General features: G+C 45.8%; 1 protein-coding gene across 2 annotated transcripts in view; it reads right to left on the bottom strand.

Annotated features, from left to right (window-relative positions):
• Positions 1 to 171, bottom strand: part of ZBTB8OS (zinc finger and BTB domain containing 8 opposite strand) — a 37,135-nt gene extending 36,964 nt beyond the window's left edge. The window contains exon 1 of one of the 2 annotated variants that reach the window (XM_069757052.1): positions 37 to 171. Coding sequence is in view for 1 of the 2 variants with exons in the window: in XM_069757051.1 (XP_069613152.1) it covers positions 37 to 118 (82 nt within the window). In the remaining variant the exon portion in view is untranslated. The remainder of the gene's footprint in view (positions 1 to 36) is intronic. The other variant, XM_069757051.1, reaches the window with a different exon arrangement.
• Between the last annotated feature and the right edge of the window lie 19,815 nt (positions 172 to 19,986).

The following is a 19,986-nucleotide window of genomic DNA, read 5'->3' on the forward strand; positions in this document are numbered from 1 at the left end:
CAGAGGCCGGTGATAGGGAGATAGCCCCGCACCTACATTCATGTTTCTTCACCACCGCCGGGTACTTGGCTTTCACGGCAGCCTGCGCCTCCGTCACCGTGTAGTAGCGCTCGTCCATTACCTCACACAGCACACTTCCGGGTCTGCGCCTCCCGTCACGTGGCCTGGAGCTGTGCGCTGACTCAGCTGAGCACTGACAGCAGGTGTACTCGGCATGGGGACAGTCTGCACAAAATGGCATTTTACTCCATGGAATCCACTGCTCTGCAGTTTATGTGGATTTACCACAGGTGCCACCCTTCAGGCTGTGTGCCCACGATCAAAAAATAGCAGTTTTGGATGCAGTGTATTTTCTCTGCCTCCAAAATGCTGCGTTCTAATCACGTTGGTAAATCTCTATGTGTTCAGTGAACCATGCAGATTTACCACATGAAGACTGGCTTTCTAAAAAAGTGGTGTTTTAGCACGCGAAACGCGTGTTGGGGTACTGCCACCCTGCCCAGGGTCCCACTCCATTTCTGGTAAGCGCCATTCCTTGATGTGATTTGTACTTATAAGTAGTGATGAGTGAGTATACTCGTTACTCGGGTTTTTCCGAGTATGCCCGGGGGTCTCCGAGTATTTGTTAGGCCGGCGTCACACTTGCGAGTTTTACGGACGTAAGAGCGCAGAAACTACGTCCGTAAAACTCGCAAAAAATACGGCACAATTATTCTCTATGCCCCTGCTCCTATCTGCCGTATTTTACTGATCAGTATTATACGGCTTTCTACGGCCGTACAAAATCGCAGCATGCTGCGTTTGTCACCGTACTGCGCAAGAAATACGCCAATGAAAGTCTATGGAAGCGTGAAAAATACGGATTTCACACGGACAAGCAGTGTGACTTGCGAGAAATACGCAGCGGTGTTAGAGAGAAAAGCCGGTAATTCAGTGCGGTGTACAGTAAAATCACACTGACAGCTTACAGTCCAATAGGTAGAATAAATGTGTACACATAGAATAGGTATATATATATATATATATATATATATATGTCAGTGAGACACATATATGTATATATATTACTATTTATTCCAGCGCTATACAGCTTGAAAGCCGGTAATTCAATTACCGGCTTTTTCTTTCTCCTTCTTAAAACCCGACATGATTTGAGACATGGTTTACATACAGTAAACCATGTCTTCTCTCCATTTTTTTTGCAGATTCCACACTACTAATGTCAGTAGTGTGTATCTGCAAAATTTGGCCGTTCTAGCTCTTAAAATAAAGGGTTAAATGGCGGAAAAAATTGGCGTGGGCTCCCGCGCAATTTTCTCCGCCAGAGTAGTAAAGCCAGTGACTGAGGGCAGATATTAATAGCCTGGAGAGGGTCCACGGTTATTGGCCCCCCCCTGGCTAAAAATATCTGCCCCCAGCCACCCCAGAAAAGGCACATCTGGAAGATGCGCCTATTCTGGCACTTGGCCACTCTCTTCCCATTCCCGTGTAGCGGTGGGATATGGGGTAATGAAGGGTTAATGCCACCTTGCTATTGTAAGGTGACATTAAGCCTAATTAATAATGGAGAGGCGTCAATTATGACACCTATCCATTATTAATCCAATTGAATGAAAGGGTTAAATAAAACACAAACACATTATTTAAAATTATTTTAATGAAATAAAAACAATGGTTGTTGGAGTATTTTATTCTACGCCCAATCCAGTCACTGAAGACCCTCGTTCTGTGAAAGAAAAAACATAATAAACCAACAATATACTTACCCTCCGCAGATCTGTAACGTCCAACGATGTAAATCCTTCTGAAGGGGTTAAAACATTTTGCAGCAAGGAGCTTTGCTAATGCAGGCTGCTCCTCGCTGCAAAACCCCGGGGAATGAGTCTAAATATAGATCAATGAGCTATATTTAGCTTCATTTGCGGTGAGGCGCCCTCTGCTGGATGTTCATAGATCGTGGGAAATTTCCTAGAAAGCTCCCAGGCTTTCTAGGCAAGTTCCCACGATCTATAAACAGCCAGCAGAGGGCGCCTCACCGCAAATGAAGCTAAATATAGCTCATTGATCTATATTTAGACTCATTCCCTGGGGTTTTGCAGCGAGGAGCAGCCTGCATTAGCAAAGCTCCTTGCTGCAAAATGTTTTAACCCCTTCAGAAGGATTTACATCGTTGGACGTTACAGATCTGCGGAGGGTAAGTATATTGTTGGTTTATTATGTTTTTTCTTTCACAGAACGAGGGTCTTCAGTGACTGGATTGGGCGTAGAATAAAATACTCCAACAACCATTGTTTTTATTTCATTAAAATAATTTTAAATAATGTGTTTGTGTTTTATTTAACCCTTTCATTCAATTGGATTAATAATGGATAGGTGTCATAATTGACGCCTCTCCATTATTAATTAGGCTTAATGTCACCTTACAATAGCAAGGTGGCATTAACCCTTCATTACCCCATATCCCACCGCTACACGGGAATGGGAAGAGAGTGGCCAAGTGCCAGAATAGGCGCATCTTCCAGATGTGCCTTTTCTGGGGTGGCTGGGGGCAGATATTTTTAGCCAGGGGGGGGCCAATAACCGTGGACCCTCTCCAGGCTATTAATATCTGCCCTCAGTCACTGGCTTTACTACTCTGGCGGAGAAAATTGCGCGGGAGCCCACGCCAATTTTTTCCGCCATTTAACCCTTTATTTTAAGAGCTAGAACGGCCAAATTTTGCAGATACACACTACTGACATTAGTAGTGTGGAATCTGCAAAAAAAATGGAGAGAAGACATGGTTTACTGTATGTAAACCATGTCTCAAATCATGTCGGGTTTTAAGAAGGAGAAAGAAAAAGCCGGTAATTGAATTACCGGCTTTCAAGCTGTATAGCACTGGAATAAATATTAATATATATACATATATGTGTCTAATGACATATATATATATATATATATATATAGACAGTATATATATATATTTTTTTCTTTTTGGGACACATGGATCATTTCTATAGCGGTATGTTGGTTTTGCAAGCCTGCGAGAAAACCACGCAGTACGGATGCCATACGGATTACATACGGAGGATGCCATGCGCAAAAAACGCTGACACACCCTGCCTACGGAGGAGCTACGGACCACTATTTTCGGGACATTTCAGCGTATTACGGCCGTAATATACGGACCGTATTTTCATACGCTGAGTGTGAAGCCGGCCTTAGTGTTTGGAGCAGAGGCGTAACTAGGGTTTTGGTTCGGGGATGGCGAAGCTTCTGAGTGGGCCCCTAACCAGGTAACCTTGATTACAGCTGGGTGACGCGCCCTAATACTGGAGGAGAACCTCAGCAGATGACCGCGCTGTTACTGAAGATAATCTCTATACAAAGACCAACAGATATTACCGCCATATGGTCAGTGGTAGATACCAGCCCTACAGAACATATAACAGATCACTGCACAGTTACAGATAATGTAAGCCCCCCCGCTCAGACAGCAGAAATATAGCGGGGGTCCCATGTCCACATAGGCCTGGCACCTTCATTAATATTATATTCACTGGGGGTCAATTTGAGGTCAGGCTATTTATGGTTAATGTATGTAAAAGCAGTCAGATCTGGTTTTGACTGGCTTTTTGCCCGCCTAAATTTTTGACAGTTGATTGGTTGTCAATCAGTTGCTGGGCAGAATTGGTTGTTATATATGCATGGGCGCCGGCGTTGGATACTCAGATCGCCGGCGCTTGAAGAAAAGAAGAGACCTCACCGAGTGATGGAGAAGCTCCTTCAGGAACTCCTATCAAGAGCCGGCGGGGAGGACGGAGAGGATTGGCTGAGGAGCTGCTTAGCTATGAAACCTCCACTAGCAGCCTCCGAAGCCGTCTCTCCTCCTCCTGTTCCGGAACCAGCGGTGCCAGCTGCGGGGATTGAGACGGGAACTCCGGCCGCCGTGAGCTCTCCAGTGAGGACCAGAAGACAGAAGGCAGCTTCCTCCCCTGCTCCGTCTCCTGCAGCGTCCAGGCCCGGCCTGTCAGAGGAAAGCCGGAAGTCACGTCGCCGCTGCGCGTCGAAGTCTCGCAGCCCTCTGCGAGATTTCGGCGGCCATCAGCTGGGTGAGCCGTCCACGTCATAAGGAGCGGCCGGAAGAGCCAGAAAGGGCACCGGCCGTAAAAGCGCTGCGGTGCCCCTCTCCGCTGGCGCTCGGTCGGCTCCTGCGTTTGCTGCACGGGGCTCGAGGTCCGCTCCGCCCCCCCTGTCATCTGACGAAGAGGAGGACCATGATCCGAGAATCGCAAGGCAGCTGCGCTCGCCCCACTCTGCGAGCTGGAGCGCGGGCTGTGAAAAAGGAGGAAGACCGGACGACCGACCTGCGAGGGGTGAGGCTTGTAATATCCCCATGTCTGTCCCTCAGAACCAGTTAAGAGACTTAATTAAGTCCGTAGTAGCTGAAGCGTTAAGCGAGGCTAATAGCTCATCTCGGGCAGCAGCTTCTCCTGCTAATTTTTGCTCAGAAGCTCCTGCCCTTAGCATGCCTCCTATGAACCCGTTCAAGGAGGCTTTAACTTGTGAGCTTTCCCCTCTTGGATTCCATCTGAGCCCGTCTGTGAAGGAGCTCATTTGGAATAATCAATTTGTCGATCTGTTTTCATTGCTACCTAGTAGGGATCACCCCCCTAAGCCTGAGAAAAAAGATGACAAATCTGAGCACGATGACCCTAAACGTAGTATTAGGTCCTTTACTAACTGGGTCCAGGCGTTTGCCATCTATGCTGCCGTGTTGGGAGAGAAATCACCTAACCTTTGTAGTAGTCTCTTTCAACACGTCGACATTATTTTGGAGGCTTATAGGAATTTCGGTGGCTCCGCATGGCTCAGTTATGATGAGGCATTTAGACATAAACTGTCAGTTCACCCGGAGGTAAAATGGGGCTCCAAAGATATTGGGCTATGGATTAATCTAATGCTTCCTATGAGGAATGCTGTTGCTAGGCAGCCTGCTGTTTCTGTCAGCAAAAAAGGTGTGTGTTTTGCTTACAATGATTCTTTCTGTAAGTGGAACAATAATTGCCGTTTTCGGCATGAATGTTCTTTCTGTGGGAATTCCCACTCTATGTCCAAGTGCTTTAAAAAGCAGGCTGCCCAGCAATCCTCTAAGGAATCAATTTCAAAGGGCTCAATCGCCAGTGAGGCTGGGAAAAATGGTCCACTGGCTAAGCCAATACCCAGACAGGGAGATCAGTAATTTACTATATGACGGTTTCTCGTTAGGTTTTCGTGTTCCTCAATTCAAGGGTTCTGGTTGTGTTTTAGTTAAAAATCTCCCGTCCATTGCCGACTTCCCTGACGTCGCTAGGGAGAAAATTTGTTCTGAGATCGAGTTAGGCAGAGTCGCCGGCCCCTTTTTGTCCCCCCCATTTTTAAATTTTCGTTTATCTCCCCTGGGTATCGTTCCCAAAAAGGAGCCGGGGTCTTTCTGGATGATTCACCACTTATCTTATCCAGTCGGCCAATCACTGAATGATGAGGTGGACAAGACAATGTGTTCTGTCTCCTACTCCTCCTTTGATGGCGCTCTGGATATGCTTAGAAAATTTGGCCCTAATGCCCTTATGTCCAAATCAGACATTAAATCTGCCTTCAGACTTCTCCCAGTGCATCCGGAGGGGTTTAATTCATTGGGTTTTCACTTTGATAACTGCTTCTTTTTTGACAAATGCCTCCCTATGGGTTTTTCCCTGTCCTGTTTTTATTTTGAGAATTTTTCCCGTTTTTTGCATTGGGTTTTAGAGTCTAGCGGTTGTGAGGCAGGTATTCTACACTATCTAGATGACTTCCTTTTTGTTGGCCCATCCCATTCTATGTTGTGTGAAAATACTCTTTCTAGGTTTCTTGAATTGTGCGCATTTTTCGGAGTCCCAATTGCCCATGAGAAAACAGTAGGCCCTTCTTGTCGCATTGAATTTTTGGGCATCACGATCGCTTCGGAAAAAATGGAGACTGTCCTGCCTAAGGAGAAAATTGACAAGCTTCGTAGCTCTCTGGAAACCTTGTTATCAAAAGACAAAATCACCCTTAAGGAGCTTCAGTCCCTGCTGGGGCTGCTGAACTTTTCCTTGAGGGTCATTCCGATTGGCAGGGTTTTTTCCAGGTCGCTTTACGAAGCTACTAAAGGGCATTCTTCCCCTAATTCTCATATCAGATTGCGTTCCGAGGTAAAAGAGGATGCCAGAATCTGGCTATCATTTTTAGCAGGTTTTAATGGCAGATCAATAATCCAATCTCCTTTTATCTCTTCGGATTCTATTCCCCTCGTTTTTTCTACAGACGCTACTCTAGGAGTAGCTTGTTTGTTCCAATCTCACTGGGTATCCCTGGACTGGCCTGTCAATTGGGTTGCTAGGAGATTGAACAAAACCCCTTTTATTACTGAGCTTTTGTCAATCCTGCTATGTATTTGCTTATGGGGCCGTGAATTGCGAAACTCCAGGGTTCTACTACATTCAATGAATCAGGCAGTAATTTTTTCTATCAATACCCTTTCATCCAAAAATGCATATGCAGCAAAAATTTTGAGAAAATTAGTTTTGGAATGTTTAAATTGCAATATTTGGTTAAAGGCAGTCTCAGGGGGTGGTAAAGTTAGTTATTTAGCTGATCTTATATTGCATCGTCAGTGGCATGATTTTTATCTACAGGTCCCAATGGCAGACAAAGAGGCGTACGATTGCCCCCTTTCAATTCAGGACCTGATTCCGATTTAATCCCCTATTTTATTCAGAATTCGTTATCAAGCAGATCATGGGCTGATTACTCAGCTGCATGGAAGAAATGGGTTGATTTTTCTGTACTTTTCGGTTTTGACGCCTCTGTTTCTGACCCGACTTCGGCTTTGAAATTTGCTGAGTCTCTGGTTAAGCAGGGCTTATCTTACTCCGCAGTAGCCAAATGCCTTGCGGGAGTCTCTTTCTTTTTGAAATTGCATGGCGGTACCGCGTTAACAGAATTTTTCTTAGTTAAGCAATTTTTGAAGGGCCTGAAAAGGGAAAGGTTTTTTCCGGATTCAAGGTGCCCTATTTCCATTTCTTTGTTAATTGACATTTGTTCTGCCCTTGCGCATGTTTGTAAGAATTTTGAGGAAGCGCTTTTGTTTAATTCCATATTTTCTATCTCCTTTTTTGGGGCACTGAGGGTTAGTGAGGTAGTGTCAGCCAAGAAATCTGTCCCGTCTGGGCTCATGCTCTCGGACGTCAGAATTTTTGAATCGTTTCTTCTTTTGTTTATTAGAAAGTCTAAAACGGATCAGCTGGGGAGGGGATCTGAACTAAGATTGAATTCGTTTCCTGTCTCTAAAATTTGTCCTGTGGCTATTCTGTCCAAATGGATTACGTTTAGGCCTCCAGCTGATGGCTCCCTATTTATTCATAGGGATTCATCCCCGGTGACGGTATTTCAATTCAATTTTATTTTAAAGAAATGTTTGGCATTTTTGGGTAAAGGTCATCTCAAAATTACTTCCCATTCTTTCAGAATAGGTGCGGCTACAGAAGCCTCAAGAGCCGGCTTGTCTGATGATAGAATTAAAAAAATGGGAAGATGGGAGTCGAAAAGATTCAAAATTTATGTTCGTCCTGATTTATATCCCGATTAATTTTCATTTCTCTTATACCCCGCAGTTATTTGGATCGTTGGGCATTCATTTGTCTTCTGGGCTCAGAAGAGGGCCGGCCTTCGATCATATTCTGAAAATCTGTCGTTCCATTCCTCTAAAGTTCAAGTTTTTTGGCACGGCATTCGCGGCCTGAATTGGCCTTCTTTGGTGTACGAGGTAAAGAGTTGTTTGGAGAAGTTCCCTTATCCGGATTTAATTGTAGTGCATCTCGCTGGGAATGATTTAGGAAGAATCAACACTTTGAATTTGCTGGCCATTATGCGGTCAGATCTTACTTATTTAAGACAGACTTTTCCGTTGTCTGGTGTCGTTTTTTCAGAAATCATTCCCAGGCGTGCTTGGCACTGTAGTCAACTTTCATTTTTGGATAAGATCCGGAAGAGGGTTAATTTCTCCATGAAGAAGTTTTTACCTCTTATTTCTGGGTTTTCTTTTAGACACACGGATTTAGAAGGTTTTTTACCTGGAATGTTTAGAACTGATTTGGTTCATTTGTCCGATATCGGACTTGATATATTTAATCTTAACATGGGCAACATAATTGAGAAATGGCTGTGGGGGGGGGGGGGGGCCTCGGCTCTTTGAACCTTGGCCTTCTGGGTAAAAATCACTCAACTTTGGGTGGATTTGGTTTCTGGAAGTTTTATGGACATTTGGACTTATGAACTTATGGATATTATTTATTGGTTATTTATTTAATTAATTGGAATTTTGTAACCCAAAGTAAAACCTCACGGCCATTTTATTCCAACCAATAAAGGTGTCTTGTGCTTATTATAGTTATAAGTTATAGGCCTTATGGGGACATGTAAGCCCCCCCGCTCAGACAGCAGAAATATAGCGGGGGTCCCATGTCCACATAGGCCTGGCACCTTCATTAATATTATATTCACTGGGGGTCAATTTGAGGTCAGGCTATTTATGGTTAATGTATGTAAAAGCAGTCAGATCTGGTTTTGACTGGCTTTTTGCCCGCCTAAATTTTTGACAGTTGATTGGTTGTCAATCAGTTGCTGGGCAGAATTGGTTGTTATATATGCCTGGGCGCCGGCGTTGGATACTCAGATCGCCGGCGCTTGAAGAAAAGAAGAGCCCGCCCTCCCTCCCTTTATGTTATCATTCACCTGTCGTTTGGTTTTATTTGTGGGTAAAAATCACTCAACTTTGGGTGGATTTGGTTTCTGGAAGTTTTATGGACATTTGGACTTATGAACTTATGGATATTATTTATTGGTTATTTATTTAATTAATTGGAATTTTGTAACCCAAAATAAAACCTCACGGCCATTTTATTCCAACCAATAAAGGTGTCTTGTGCTTATTATAGTTATAAGTTATAGGCCTTATGGGGACATGTCTTACTGCTGACGTTCTTTCTGATGGAATCGTTCATTTTTCCCATCTGGCCCAGAATGACATGACAACTTCTCCAGCCAGGACTCGGCTGCAGAGAATACAACAAAGACACATTTCACTTCTCATATTCCAGCCCCATCATCATCTATTCCCAACCTGCACAAACTCCTCATCCTGCTGATACCCCAATACTGAGCCACTGCTGCCGTATGTGTCCCTATTACTGCACCTGATACCCCAATACTGAGCCGCTGCTGCCGTATGTGTCCCTATTACTGCCCCTGATACCCCAATACTGAGCCTCTGCCGTATGTGTCCCTATTACTGCACCTGATACCCCAATACTGAGCCTCTGCCGTATGTGTCCCTATTACTGCACCTGATACCCCAATACTGAGCCGCTGCTGCCGTATGTGTCCCTATTACTGCCCCTGATACCCCAATACTGAGCCTCTGCCGTATGTGTCCCTATTACTGCCCCTGATACCCCAATACTGAGCCTCTGCCGTATGTGTCCCTATTACTGCACCTGATACCCCAATACTGAGCCGCTGCTGCCATATGTGTCCCTATTACTGCCCCTAATACCCCAATACTGAGCCGCTGCTGCCGTATGTGTCCCCATTACTGCCCGATACCCCAATACTGAGCCGCTGCTGCCATGTGTCCCTATTACTGCACCTAATACCCCAATACTGAGCCACTGCTGGCGTATATGTCCCTATTACTGCCCCTGATACCCCAATACTGAGCCGCTGCTGCCGTATATGTCCCTATTACTGCCCCTGATACCCCAATACTGAGCCACTGCTGCCGTATGTGTCCCTATTACTGCACCTGATACCCTAATACTGAGCTACTGAGCCGCTGCTGCCGTATGTGTCCCTATTACTGCACCTGCTGTGTGGTTCTGTTTGCCATCTAAATTCTAAAGCACCCCTCTATAATATAGCAATGCTGAGCACAAGTGCCCTAGAAAACAGAGCCCACATTTTGTCCCCTAGAAAGTAATATTGCCATGTGTGCTCCTTTGATAGTCACAGTAACCTGAGTTCCCCTATAACAATAAGTGCCCACTTTACATTTAATACTGTCCTGAGTCTGCCCCTGTACAGCTCCCCTATACACAGTATGATGCTCTCTTATACACAGTATAATGTCCCCTCACTGTATAATACCACCCACACAGTATACTGACCTCTTAGTAGCCTCCAAACTGTTTGATGGCTCCAATACTGTAATCCCTCTAGATAGCCTAGATAAACTGTATGCCCCTCTAGATAGCCTCTTTATAGTATAATGCACCAGATAGTCCTCAATATAGTATAATGTACCAGATAGTCCTCAATATAGTATAATGCACTCCCCATAGGCCTACTCTATATTGTATAATGCACTCCCCATAGGCAGACTCTGTAGTATAAGGCAGCACCCCATAGGCAGACCCTTAAGTATAAGGTAGCACCCCGCAGGCAGACCCTGTAGTATAAGGTAGCATCCCTTTAGGCAGACCCTGTACTATAAGGCAGCACCACCATAGGCAGACCCTGTACTATAAGGCAGCACCCCCATAGGCAGACCCTGTACTATAAGACAGCACCCCCATAGGCAGACCCTGTATTATAAGGCAGCACCCCCATAGGCAGTCCCTGTACTATAAGGCAGCACCCCCATAGGCAGACCCTGTAGTATTAGGCAGACCCCCCATAGGCAGACCCTGTAGTATTAGGCAGACCCTGTAGTATTAGGCAGACCCTGTAGATTTATGCAGACCCCCCACAGGCAGACCCTGTAGTATTAGGCAGACCCTGTTGTGAATTCTGTGGCTGAATTCACTCCTGTGGTCACGAGTGGTACTGCAGCTTCTGAGCTTCCTCCCTCAGGTGTTCTGGTGAGCTTGTTGGCTGCTTTGTTATTTAACTCCACCTGATTCTGTCTTCCTTGCTCCTTGTCAATGTTCCAGTGTTGGATCTGAGCTTCTGGATCTTCCTGTGGCCTGCTGCTCTGCTTAGATAAGTGCTTTTTGCTTTTGTTGCTACTTTTTCTGTCCAGCTTGTCATTTCGTTTTGCTGGAAGCTCTGAGACGCAAAGGGTGTACCGCCGTGCCGTTAGTTCGGCACGGTGGGTCTTTTTGCCCCCTTTGCGTGGTTTTTTGCTTTAGGGTTTTTTGTAGACTGCAAAGTTCTCTTTGCTATCCTCGCTCTATCTAGAATATCGGGCCTCACTTTGCTGAATCTATTTCATCCCTACGTTTGTCTTTTCATCTTGCTAACAGTCATATGTGGGGGGCTGCCTTTTCCTTTGGGGTATTTCTCTGAGGCAAGTCAGGCTTGTTTTTCTATCTTCAGGCTAGTCTGCTCCTCAGGCTGTGCCGAGTTGCATAGGTAGTGTCAGGCGCAATCCACAGCTGCCTTTAGTTGTGTTTAGGTTAGGTTCAGGTTTTGCGGTCTACAGAGATTCCACGTCTCAGAGCTCGTTCTATTGTTTTTGGGTTATTGTCAGATCACTGTATGTGCTCTGATTGCTGGCACACTGTGTCACTGGATTGCCTACATAACAGTACAAGGAGCCAACCTAATGATTCTCAATAGAGGGAAAAAAGAAGTTCTGACATCATTTTTTTTTCTCAGCTCTGTGTTCAGTCTTTTTTTTCCCCTAGACATTTGGGTGTTTCAGGACACAGGTGTGGACATGGATATTCAGGGTCTGTGCTCTTCAATGGATAATCTCGTTACACATGTACAAAGGATTCAAGATACTATTGATCAGAAATCTATGTTAGAACCAAGAATTCCTATTCCTGATTTGTTTTTTGGTGATAGAACTAAGTTTCTTAATTTCAAACATAATTGTAAGCTATTTCTGGCCTTGAAACCTCATTCTTCTGGTAATCCTATTCAACAGGTTTTGATTATTATTTCTTTTTTGCGTGGCGACCCTCAGGACTGGGCATTTTCTCTTGCGCCAGGAGACCCTGCATTGAGTAATGTCAATGCGTTTTTCCTGGCGCTCGGATTACTTTACGATGAGCCTAATTCAGTGGATCAGGCTGAGAAAAATTTGCTGGCTTTGTGCCAGGGTCAGGATGATATAGAAGTATATTGTCAGAAATTTAGGAAGTGGTCAGTACTCACTCTGTGGAATGAATCTGCGCTGGCAGCTTTGTTCAGAAAGGGTCTCTCTGAGGCTCTTAAGGATGGTGGGTTTTCCTATGCCTGCTGGTTTGAATGAGTCTATGTCTTTGGCCATTCAGATCGGTCGACGCTTGCGCGAGCGTAAATTGTGCACCATTTGGCGGTATTGTCTAAGATTAAATCTGAGCCTATGCAGTGCGATAGGACTATGACCAGAGTTGAACGGCAAGAACACAGACGTCTGAATGGTCTGTGTTTCTACTGTGGTGATTCCACTCATGCTATTTCTGATTGTCCTAAGCGCACTAAGCGGTTCGATAGGTCTGCCGTCATTGGTACTGTACAATCCAAATTCCTTCTGTCCATTACCTTGATATGCTCTTTGTCATCGTATTCTGTCATGGCGTTTGTGGATTCAGGCGCTGCCCTGAATCTGATGGATTTGGATTATGCTAAACGTTGTGGGTTTTTCTTGGAGCCTTTGCGGTGTCCTATTCCGTTGAGAGGAATTGATGCTACACCTTTGGCCAAGAATAAACCTCAGTACTGGACCCAGCTGACCATGTGCATGGCTCCTGCACATCAGGAAGTTATTCGCTTTCTGGTGCTACATAATCTGCATGATGTGGTCGTGTTGGGGTTGCCATGGCTGCAAACCCATAATCCAGTATTGGATTGGAACTCTATGTCGGTATCCAGCTGGGGTTGTCAGGGGGTACATGGTGATGTTCCATTTTTGTCTATTTCGTCATCCACTCCTTCTGAGGTCCCAGAGTTCTTGTCTGATTATCAGGATGTATTTGAAGAGCCCAAGTCCGATGCCCTACCTCCGCATAGGGATTGTGATTGTGCTATCAATTTGATTCCTGGTAGTAAATTCCCTAAAGGTCGATTATTTAATTTATCCGTGCCTGAACACGCCGCTATGAGCAGTTATGTGAAGGAATCCCTGGAGAAGGGACATATTCGCCCATCGTCATCACCACTGGGAGCAGGGTTCTTTTTTGTAGCCAAGAAGGATGGTTCGCTGAGACCATGTATTGATTACCGCCTTCTTAATAAGATCACTGTGAAATTTCAGTATCCCTTGCCATTGTTATCTGACTTGTTTGCTCGGATTAAGGGGGCTAGTTGGTTCACTAAGATAGATCTTCGTGGTGCGTATAATCTGGTGAGAATCAGGCAAGGGGATGAATGGAAAACTGCATTTAATACGCCCGAGGGTCATTTTGAGTATCTAGTGATGCCGTTCGGACTTGCCAATGCTCCATCTGTGTTTCAGTCTTTTATGCATGACATCTTCCGTGAGTATCTGGATAAATTCCTGATTGTTTACTTGGATGACATTTTGATCTTCTAAAATGATTGGGACTCTCATGTGAAGCAGGTCAGAATGGTTTTCCAGGTCCTGCGTGCTAATTCTTTGTTTGTGAAGGGATCAAAGTGTCTCTTCGGTGTGCAGAAAGTTTCATTTTTGGGGTTCATCTTTTCCCCTTCTACTATCGAGATGGATCCGGTTAAGGTCCAAGCCATCCAGGATTGGACTCAGCCGACATCTCTGAAAAGTCTGCAAAAATTCCTGGGCTTTGCTAATTTTTATCGTCGCTTCATCTGTAATTTTTCTAGCATTGCCAAACCATTGACCGATTTGACCAAGAAGGGTGCTGATTTGGTTAATTGGTCTTCTGCTGCTGTGGAAGCTTTTCAGGAGTTGAAGCATCGTTTTTGTTCTGCCCCTGTGTTGTGTCAACCAGATGTTTCTCTTCCGTTCCAGGTCGAGGTTGATGCTTCTGAGATTGGAGCAGGGGCGGTTTTGTCACAGAGAGGTTCTGGTTGCTCAGTGTTGAAACCATGTGCTTTCTTTTCCAGGAAGTTTTCGGCTGCTGAGCGTAATTATGATGTGGGCAACCGAGAGTTGCTGGCCATGAAGTGGGCATTCGAGGAATGGCGTCATTGGCTTGAAGGAGCTAAGCATCGCGTGGTGGTATTGACTGATCATAAGAACCTTACTTATCTCGAGTCTGCCAAGCGCTTGAATCCTAGACAGGCCCGTTGGTCGTTATTTTTTGCCCGCTTCGATTTTGTGATTTCGTACCTTCCGGGCTCTAAAAATGTGAAGGCGGATGCTCTGTCTAGGAGTTTTGTGCCCGACTCTCCGGGTTCATCTGAGCCGGCGAGTATCCTCAAGGAAGGAGTCATTGTGTCTGCCATCTCCCCTGATTTGCGGCGAGTGTTGCAAAAATTTCAGGCGAATAAACCTGATCGTTGTCCGGCGGAGAGACTGTTCGTCCCTCATAGGTGGACTAGTAAAGTTATCTCTGAACTTCATTGTTCGGTGTTGGCTGGTCATCCTGGAATCTTTGGTACCAGAGAGTTAGTGGCTAGATCCTTCTGGTGGCCATCTCTGTCACGGGATGTACGTACTTTTGTGCAGTCCTGTGGGATTTGTGCTAGGGCTAAGCCCTGCTGTTCACGTGCCAGTGGGTTGCTTTTGCCTTTGCCGGTCCCAAAGAGGCCTTGGACACATATTTCGATGGATTTCATTTCTGACCTTCCCGTTTCTCAAAAGATGTCAGTCATTTGGGTGGTCTGTGATCGCTTTTCTAAAATGGTCCATCTGGTGCCCTTGGTTAAATTGCCATCCTCCTCTGATTTGGTGCCTTTGTTCTTCCAGCATGTGGTTCGTTTGCATGGCATTCCTGAGAATATTGTTTCTGACAGAGGTTCCCAGTTTGTTTCAAGGTTTTGGCGAGCCTTTTGTGGTAGGATGGGCATTGACCTATCTTTTTCCTCGGCTTTCCATCCTCAGACTAATGGCCAGACCGAACGAACCAATCAGACCTTGGAAACATATCTGAGATGTTTTGTTTCTGCAGACCAGGATGATTGGGTGTCCTTTTTGCCGTTGGCTGAGTTCGCCCTTAATAATCGGGCCAGCTCGGCTACCTTGGTCTCTCCATTTTTTTGCAATTCTGGGTTCCATCCTCGTTTCTCTTCAGGACAGGTTGAGTCTTCGGACTGTCCTGGTGTGGATTCTGTGGTGGACAGGTTGCAGCAGATCTGGACTCAGGTAGTGGACAATTTGACCTTGTCCCAGGAGAAGGCTCAACTTTTCGCTAATCGCAGACGCCGTGTGGGTCCCCGACTTCGTGTTGGGGATCTGGTTTGGTTATCTTCTCGTCATATTCCTATGAAGGTTTCCTCTCCTAAATTTAAACCTCGTTTTATTGGTCCGTATAGGATTTCTGAGATTCTCAATCCTGTGTCTTTTCGTCTGACCCTCCCAGACTCCTTTTCCATACATAATATATTCCATAGGTCGTTGTTGCGGAGATACGTGGCACCTATGGTTCCATCTGTTGAGCCTCCTGCCCCGGTTTTGGTGGAGGGGGAATTGGAGTATATTGTGGAGAAAATTTTGGATTCTCGTGTTTCTAGACGGAAACTCCAGTATCTGGTTAAATGGAAGGGTTATGCTCAGGAAGATAATTCCTGGGTTTTTGCCTCTGATGTCCATGCTCCAGATCTTGTTCGTGCCTTTCATGTGGCTCATCCTGGTCGGCCTGGGGGCTCTGGTGAGGGTTCGGTGACCCCTCCTCAAGGGGGGGGTACTGTTGTGAATTCTGTGGCTGAATTCACTCCTGTGGTCACGAGTGGTACTGCAGCTTCTGAGCTTCCTCCCTCAGGTGTTCTGGTGAGCTCGTTGGCTGCTTTGTTATTTAACTCCACCTGATTCTGTCTTCCTTGCTCCTTGTCAATGTTCCAGTGTTGGATCTGAGCTTCTGGATCTTCCTGTGGCCTGCTGCTCTGCTTAGATAAGTGCTTTTTGCTTTTGTTGCTACTTTTTCTGTCCAGCTTGTCATTTCGTTTTGCTGGAAGCTCTGAGACGCAAAGGGTGTACCGCCGTGCCGTTAGTTCGGCACGGTGGGTCTTTTTGCCCCCTTTGCGTGGTTTTTTGCTTTAGGGTTTTTTGTAGACTGCAAAGTTCTCTTTGCTATCCTCGCTCTATCTAGAATATCGGGCCTCACTTTGCTGAATCTATTTCATCCCTACGTTTGTCTTTTCATCTTGCTAACAGTCATTATATGTGGGGGGCTGCCTTTTCCTTTGGGGTATTTCTCTGAGGCAAGTCAGGCTTGTTTTTCTATCTTCAGGCTAATCAGCTCCTCAGGCTGTGCCGAGTTGCATAGGTAGTGTCAGGCGCAATACACAGCTGCCTTTAGTTGTGTTTAGGTTAGGTTCAGGTTTTGCGGTCTACAGAGATTCCACGTCTTAGAGCTCGTTCTATTGTTTTTGGGTTATTGTCAGATCACTGTATGTGCTCTGATTGCTGGCACACTGTGTCACTGGATTGCCTACATAACAAGACCCCCCATAGGCAGACCCTGTAGTATTAGGCAGATCCCCCCATAGGCAGACCCTGTAGATTTAGGCAGACCCCCCATAGGCAGACCCTGTACAATAAGACAGCACCCCCATAGGCAGACCGTGTGCTATAAGGCAGCACCCCCGTAGGCAGACCCTGTATTATAAGGCAGCACCCCCATAGGCAGACCCTGTACTATAAGGCAGCACCCCCATAGGCAGATCCTGTAGTATTAGGCAGACCCCCTATAGGCAGACCCTGTAGTATTAGGCAGACCTCCCCCACAGGCAGACCCTGTAGCATTAGGCAGACCCCCCATAGGCAGACCCTGTAGTATTAGGCAGACCCCCCATAGGCAGACCCTGTAGTATAAGGCAGACCCTGTAGTATTAGGCAGACCCTGTAGTATTAGGCAGCCCCCCATAGGCAGACCCTGTAGTATTAGGCAGACCCTGCAGATTTAGGCAGACCCCCCCACAGGCAGACCCTGTAGCATTAGGCAGACCCCCCATAGGCAGACCCTGTAGTATTAGGCAGATCCCCCCCATAGGCAGACCCTGTAGATTTAGGCAGACCCCCCATAGGCAGACCCTGTAGTATAAGGCAGACCCCCCCACAGGCAGACCCTGTAGTATTAGGCAGATCCCCCCCATAGGCAGACCCTGTAGATTTAGGTAGACCCCCCATAGGCAGACCAGGTAGTATTAGGCAGACCCCCCATAGGCAGACCCTGTAATAAGGCAGCACCCCATAAAAAAATACCTCTCTTCTTCCTGGTTCCTGCGCTGCTCTGAGCTCCCGCTTGTCTTCTGACAGCGGGCAGTGACGTCATTGCGCCCCCTGTTAGCATCACCAACGTCATTGCGGTCAGCTGTACCGGCTAAATGCCGGTACAGCTGACCCTGCGATGACAGGCGGGGGGCCCACTGCTGGCACCGGGCCACCCCGCCTGCTCAGGGGCCCCACAGCGGTCGGCGGCAGAGCAGGGAGATAGATTCTCCTTGCTCTGCCGCAGAAGGTAACTATCGGCGCGCGCAGCTACAGTTACCATAGCGTAGCTCCGGGTGGGCCCCCTCTGAGCACCAGGCCCGGGGCGCCCACACCCTCTGCCCCCCCGGTAGCTACGCTGCTGGTTCGGAGATTTAGTTTGTCGACAGAGCTGCATGATTTACGGCTGCTAGACAGCTTGAATACAAGTGGGGATTTCCTAACAAACAGGCAATCCCCACATGTACTCAAACTGACTAGCAGCCACAAATCATGCAGCTGTGTCGACCTAAAATAAATCTTCGAGCATGCTGAAATACTCGAAGACCCCCTGAGCATGCTAGGGAAAACCCGAGCAACGAGTATACTCACTCATCACTACTTATAATCTAATTTACATTTTTCATACTGTGACTTCTCTGGGATAGCCCTTGCCAGGGTTCACTTTCTGACCCATTAGCACTTTAAACTTTAGATTGCTGGATTTTGGAGTGGTGACCTTGGTGCTTCTGTTTTATTTCTGTAATGTGTCACGTTACACTGTTATTTCTATCTTTTAATCTTTTTCAAATAAAATCTATTTTTTAACTGTATTCACCAGACTACTCCTGATTCTCCTATTTTCACATGATCATCTCTGGAGTTGGTTGTTGCTCTATTTAAGGTGGGTTACTACATAGTACCACCACCCTGCATCTAGTATGCAGCTGAGGCTTTTGTTTGCAATACTGTGAAGGTTGTGGCCAGTCCAAAAGTAACAAGGAATTTAGCTCTGGTGTGGGATTTCCCAAAGGCCTCGTTCACACTAGCAGCACTTGGTCAGAATATTCCATCAGTATCTATAAGCCAAAACCAGGAGTGGAACAATCAGAGAAAAGTATTATAGAAACATATGCACCACTTCTGTATTTATCACCCACCCCTGGTTTTGGCTTACACATACTGAGGTAAAATACTGAGCGTGGTCTAAGGGTTTGTGCACACAACATCTTTTTCAATCGGCCTCTGTTCCAAAACCCAAAAAAGTGCCATCTAAGCACTAAAAGATACAGATTTCTATGTAAAAACAACTCGCTGTTCACATGCTCAGTCTTTTGAGTGTATTTTAACCCCAAGCAGTTAAAGGAAGTGAGCCCATGTAGTATATAGCAGCCCACGTAGTAAATAGCAGAGCCCACGTAGTATATAGCAGAGCCCATGTAGTATATAGCAGCCCATGTAGTATATAGCAGAGCCCATGTAGTATATAGCAGCCCATGTAGTATATTGCAGAGCCCATGTAGTATATAGCAGCCCATGTAGTATATAGCAGCCCACGTAGTAAATAGCAGAGCCCACGTAGTATATAGCAGAGCCCATGTAGTATATAGCAGCCCATGTAGTATATAGCAGCCCACGTAGTAAATAGCAGCCATGTAGTATATAGCAGTCCACGTAGTATATAGCAGCCCACATAGTAGTATACAGCACAGCCCACATTGTAGTATACAGCGCAGCCCACGTAGTATATAACACAGCCCACGTAGTATATAACACAGCCCACGTAGTATATAGCAGCCCACGTAGTATATAGCAGCCCACGCATATATAACACAGCCCACGTAGTAAATAGCAGCCCATGTAGTATATAGCAGAGCCCACGTAGTAAATAGCAGCCCATGTAGTATATAGCAGCCCACGTAGTATATAGCAGAGCCCATGTAGTATATAGCAGCCCACGTAGTAAATAGCAGAGCCCACGTAGTATATAGCAGAGCCCATGTAGTATATAGCGGCCCATGTAGTATATAGCAGAGCCCATGTAGTATATAGCAGAGCCCATGTAGTATATAGCAGAGCCCATGTAGTATATAGCAGAGCCCACGTAGTATATAGCAGCCCACGTAGTAAATAGCAGAGCCCACGTAGTATATAGCAGCCATGTAGTATATAGCAGCGATGTAGTATATAGCAGCCCATGTAGTATATAGCAGAGCCCATGTAGTATATAGCAGAGCCCACGTAGTATATAGCAGCCCACGTAGTAAATAGCAGAGCCCACATAGTAAATAGCAGCGATGTAGTATATAGCAGCCCATGTAGTATATAGCAGCCCATGTAGTATATAGCAGCCCACGTAGTATATAGCAGCCCATGTAGTATATAGCAGCCATGTAGTATATAGCAGCCATGTAGTATATAACAGCCCATGTAGTATATAGCAGCCCACGCAGTATATTAGAGCCCATGTAGTATATAGCAGCCCATGTAGTATATAGCAGCCCACGCAGTATATTAGAGCCCATGTAGTATATAGCAGAGCCCACCATTTTCATAACGGTGAATGGCCCAGAACAGAAGCACATACAAGTGCATCTCACAAAATTAGAATATCATCAAAAAGTTAATTTATTTCAGTTCTTCAATACAAAAAGTGAAACTCATATATTATAGAGTCATTACAAACAGAGTGATCTATTTCATGTGTTTATTTCTGTTAATGTTGATGATTA

This window comes from Ranitomeya imitator, chromosome 3, assembly GCF_032444005.1.
Source record: "Ranitomeya imitator isolate aRanImi1 chromosome 3, aRanImi1.pri, whole genome shotgun sequence".
In the NCBI taxonomy this organism is placed as follows: domain Eukaryota; kingdom Metazoa; phylum Chordata; class Amphibia; order Anura; family Dendrobatidae; genus Ranitomeya; species Ranitomeya imitator.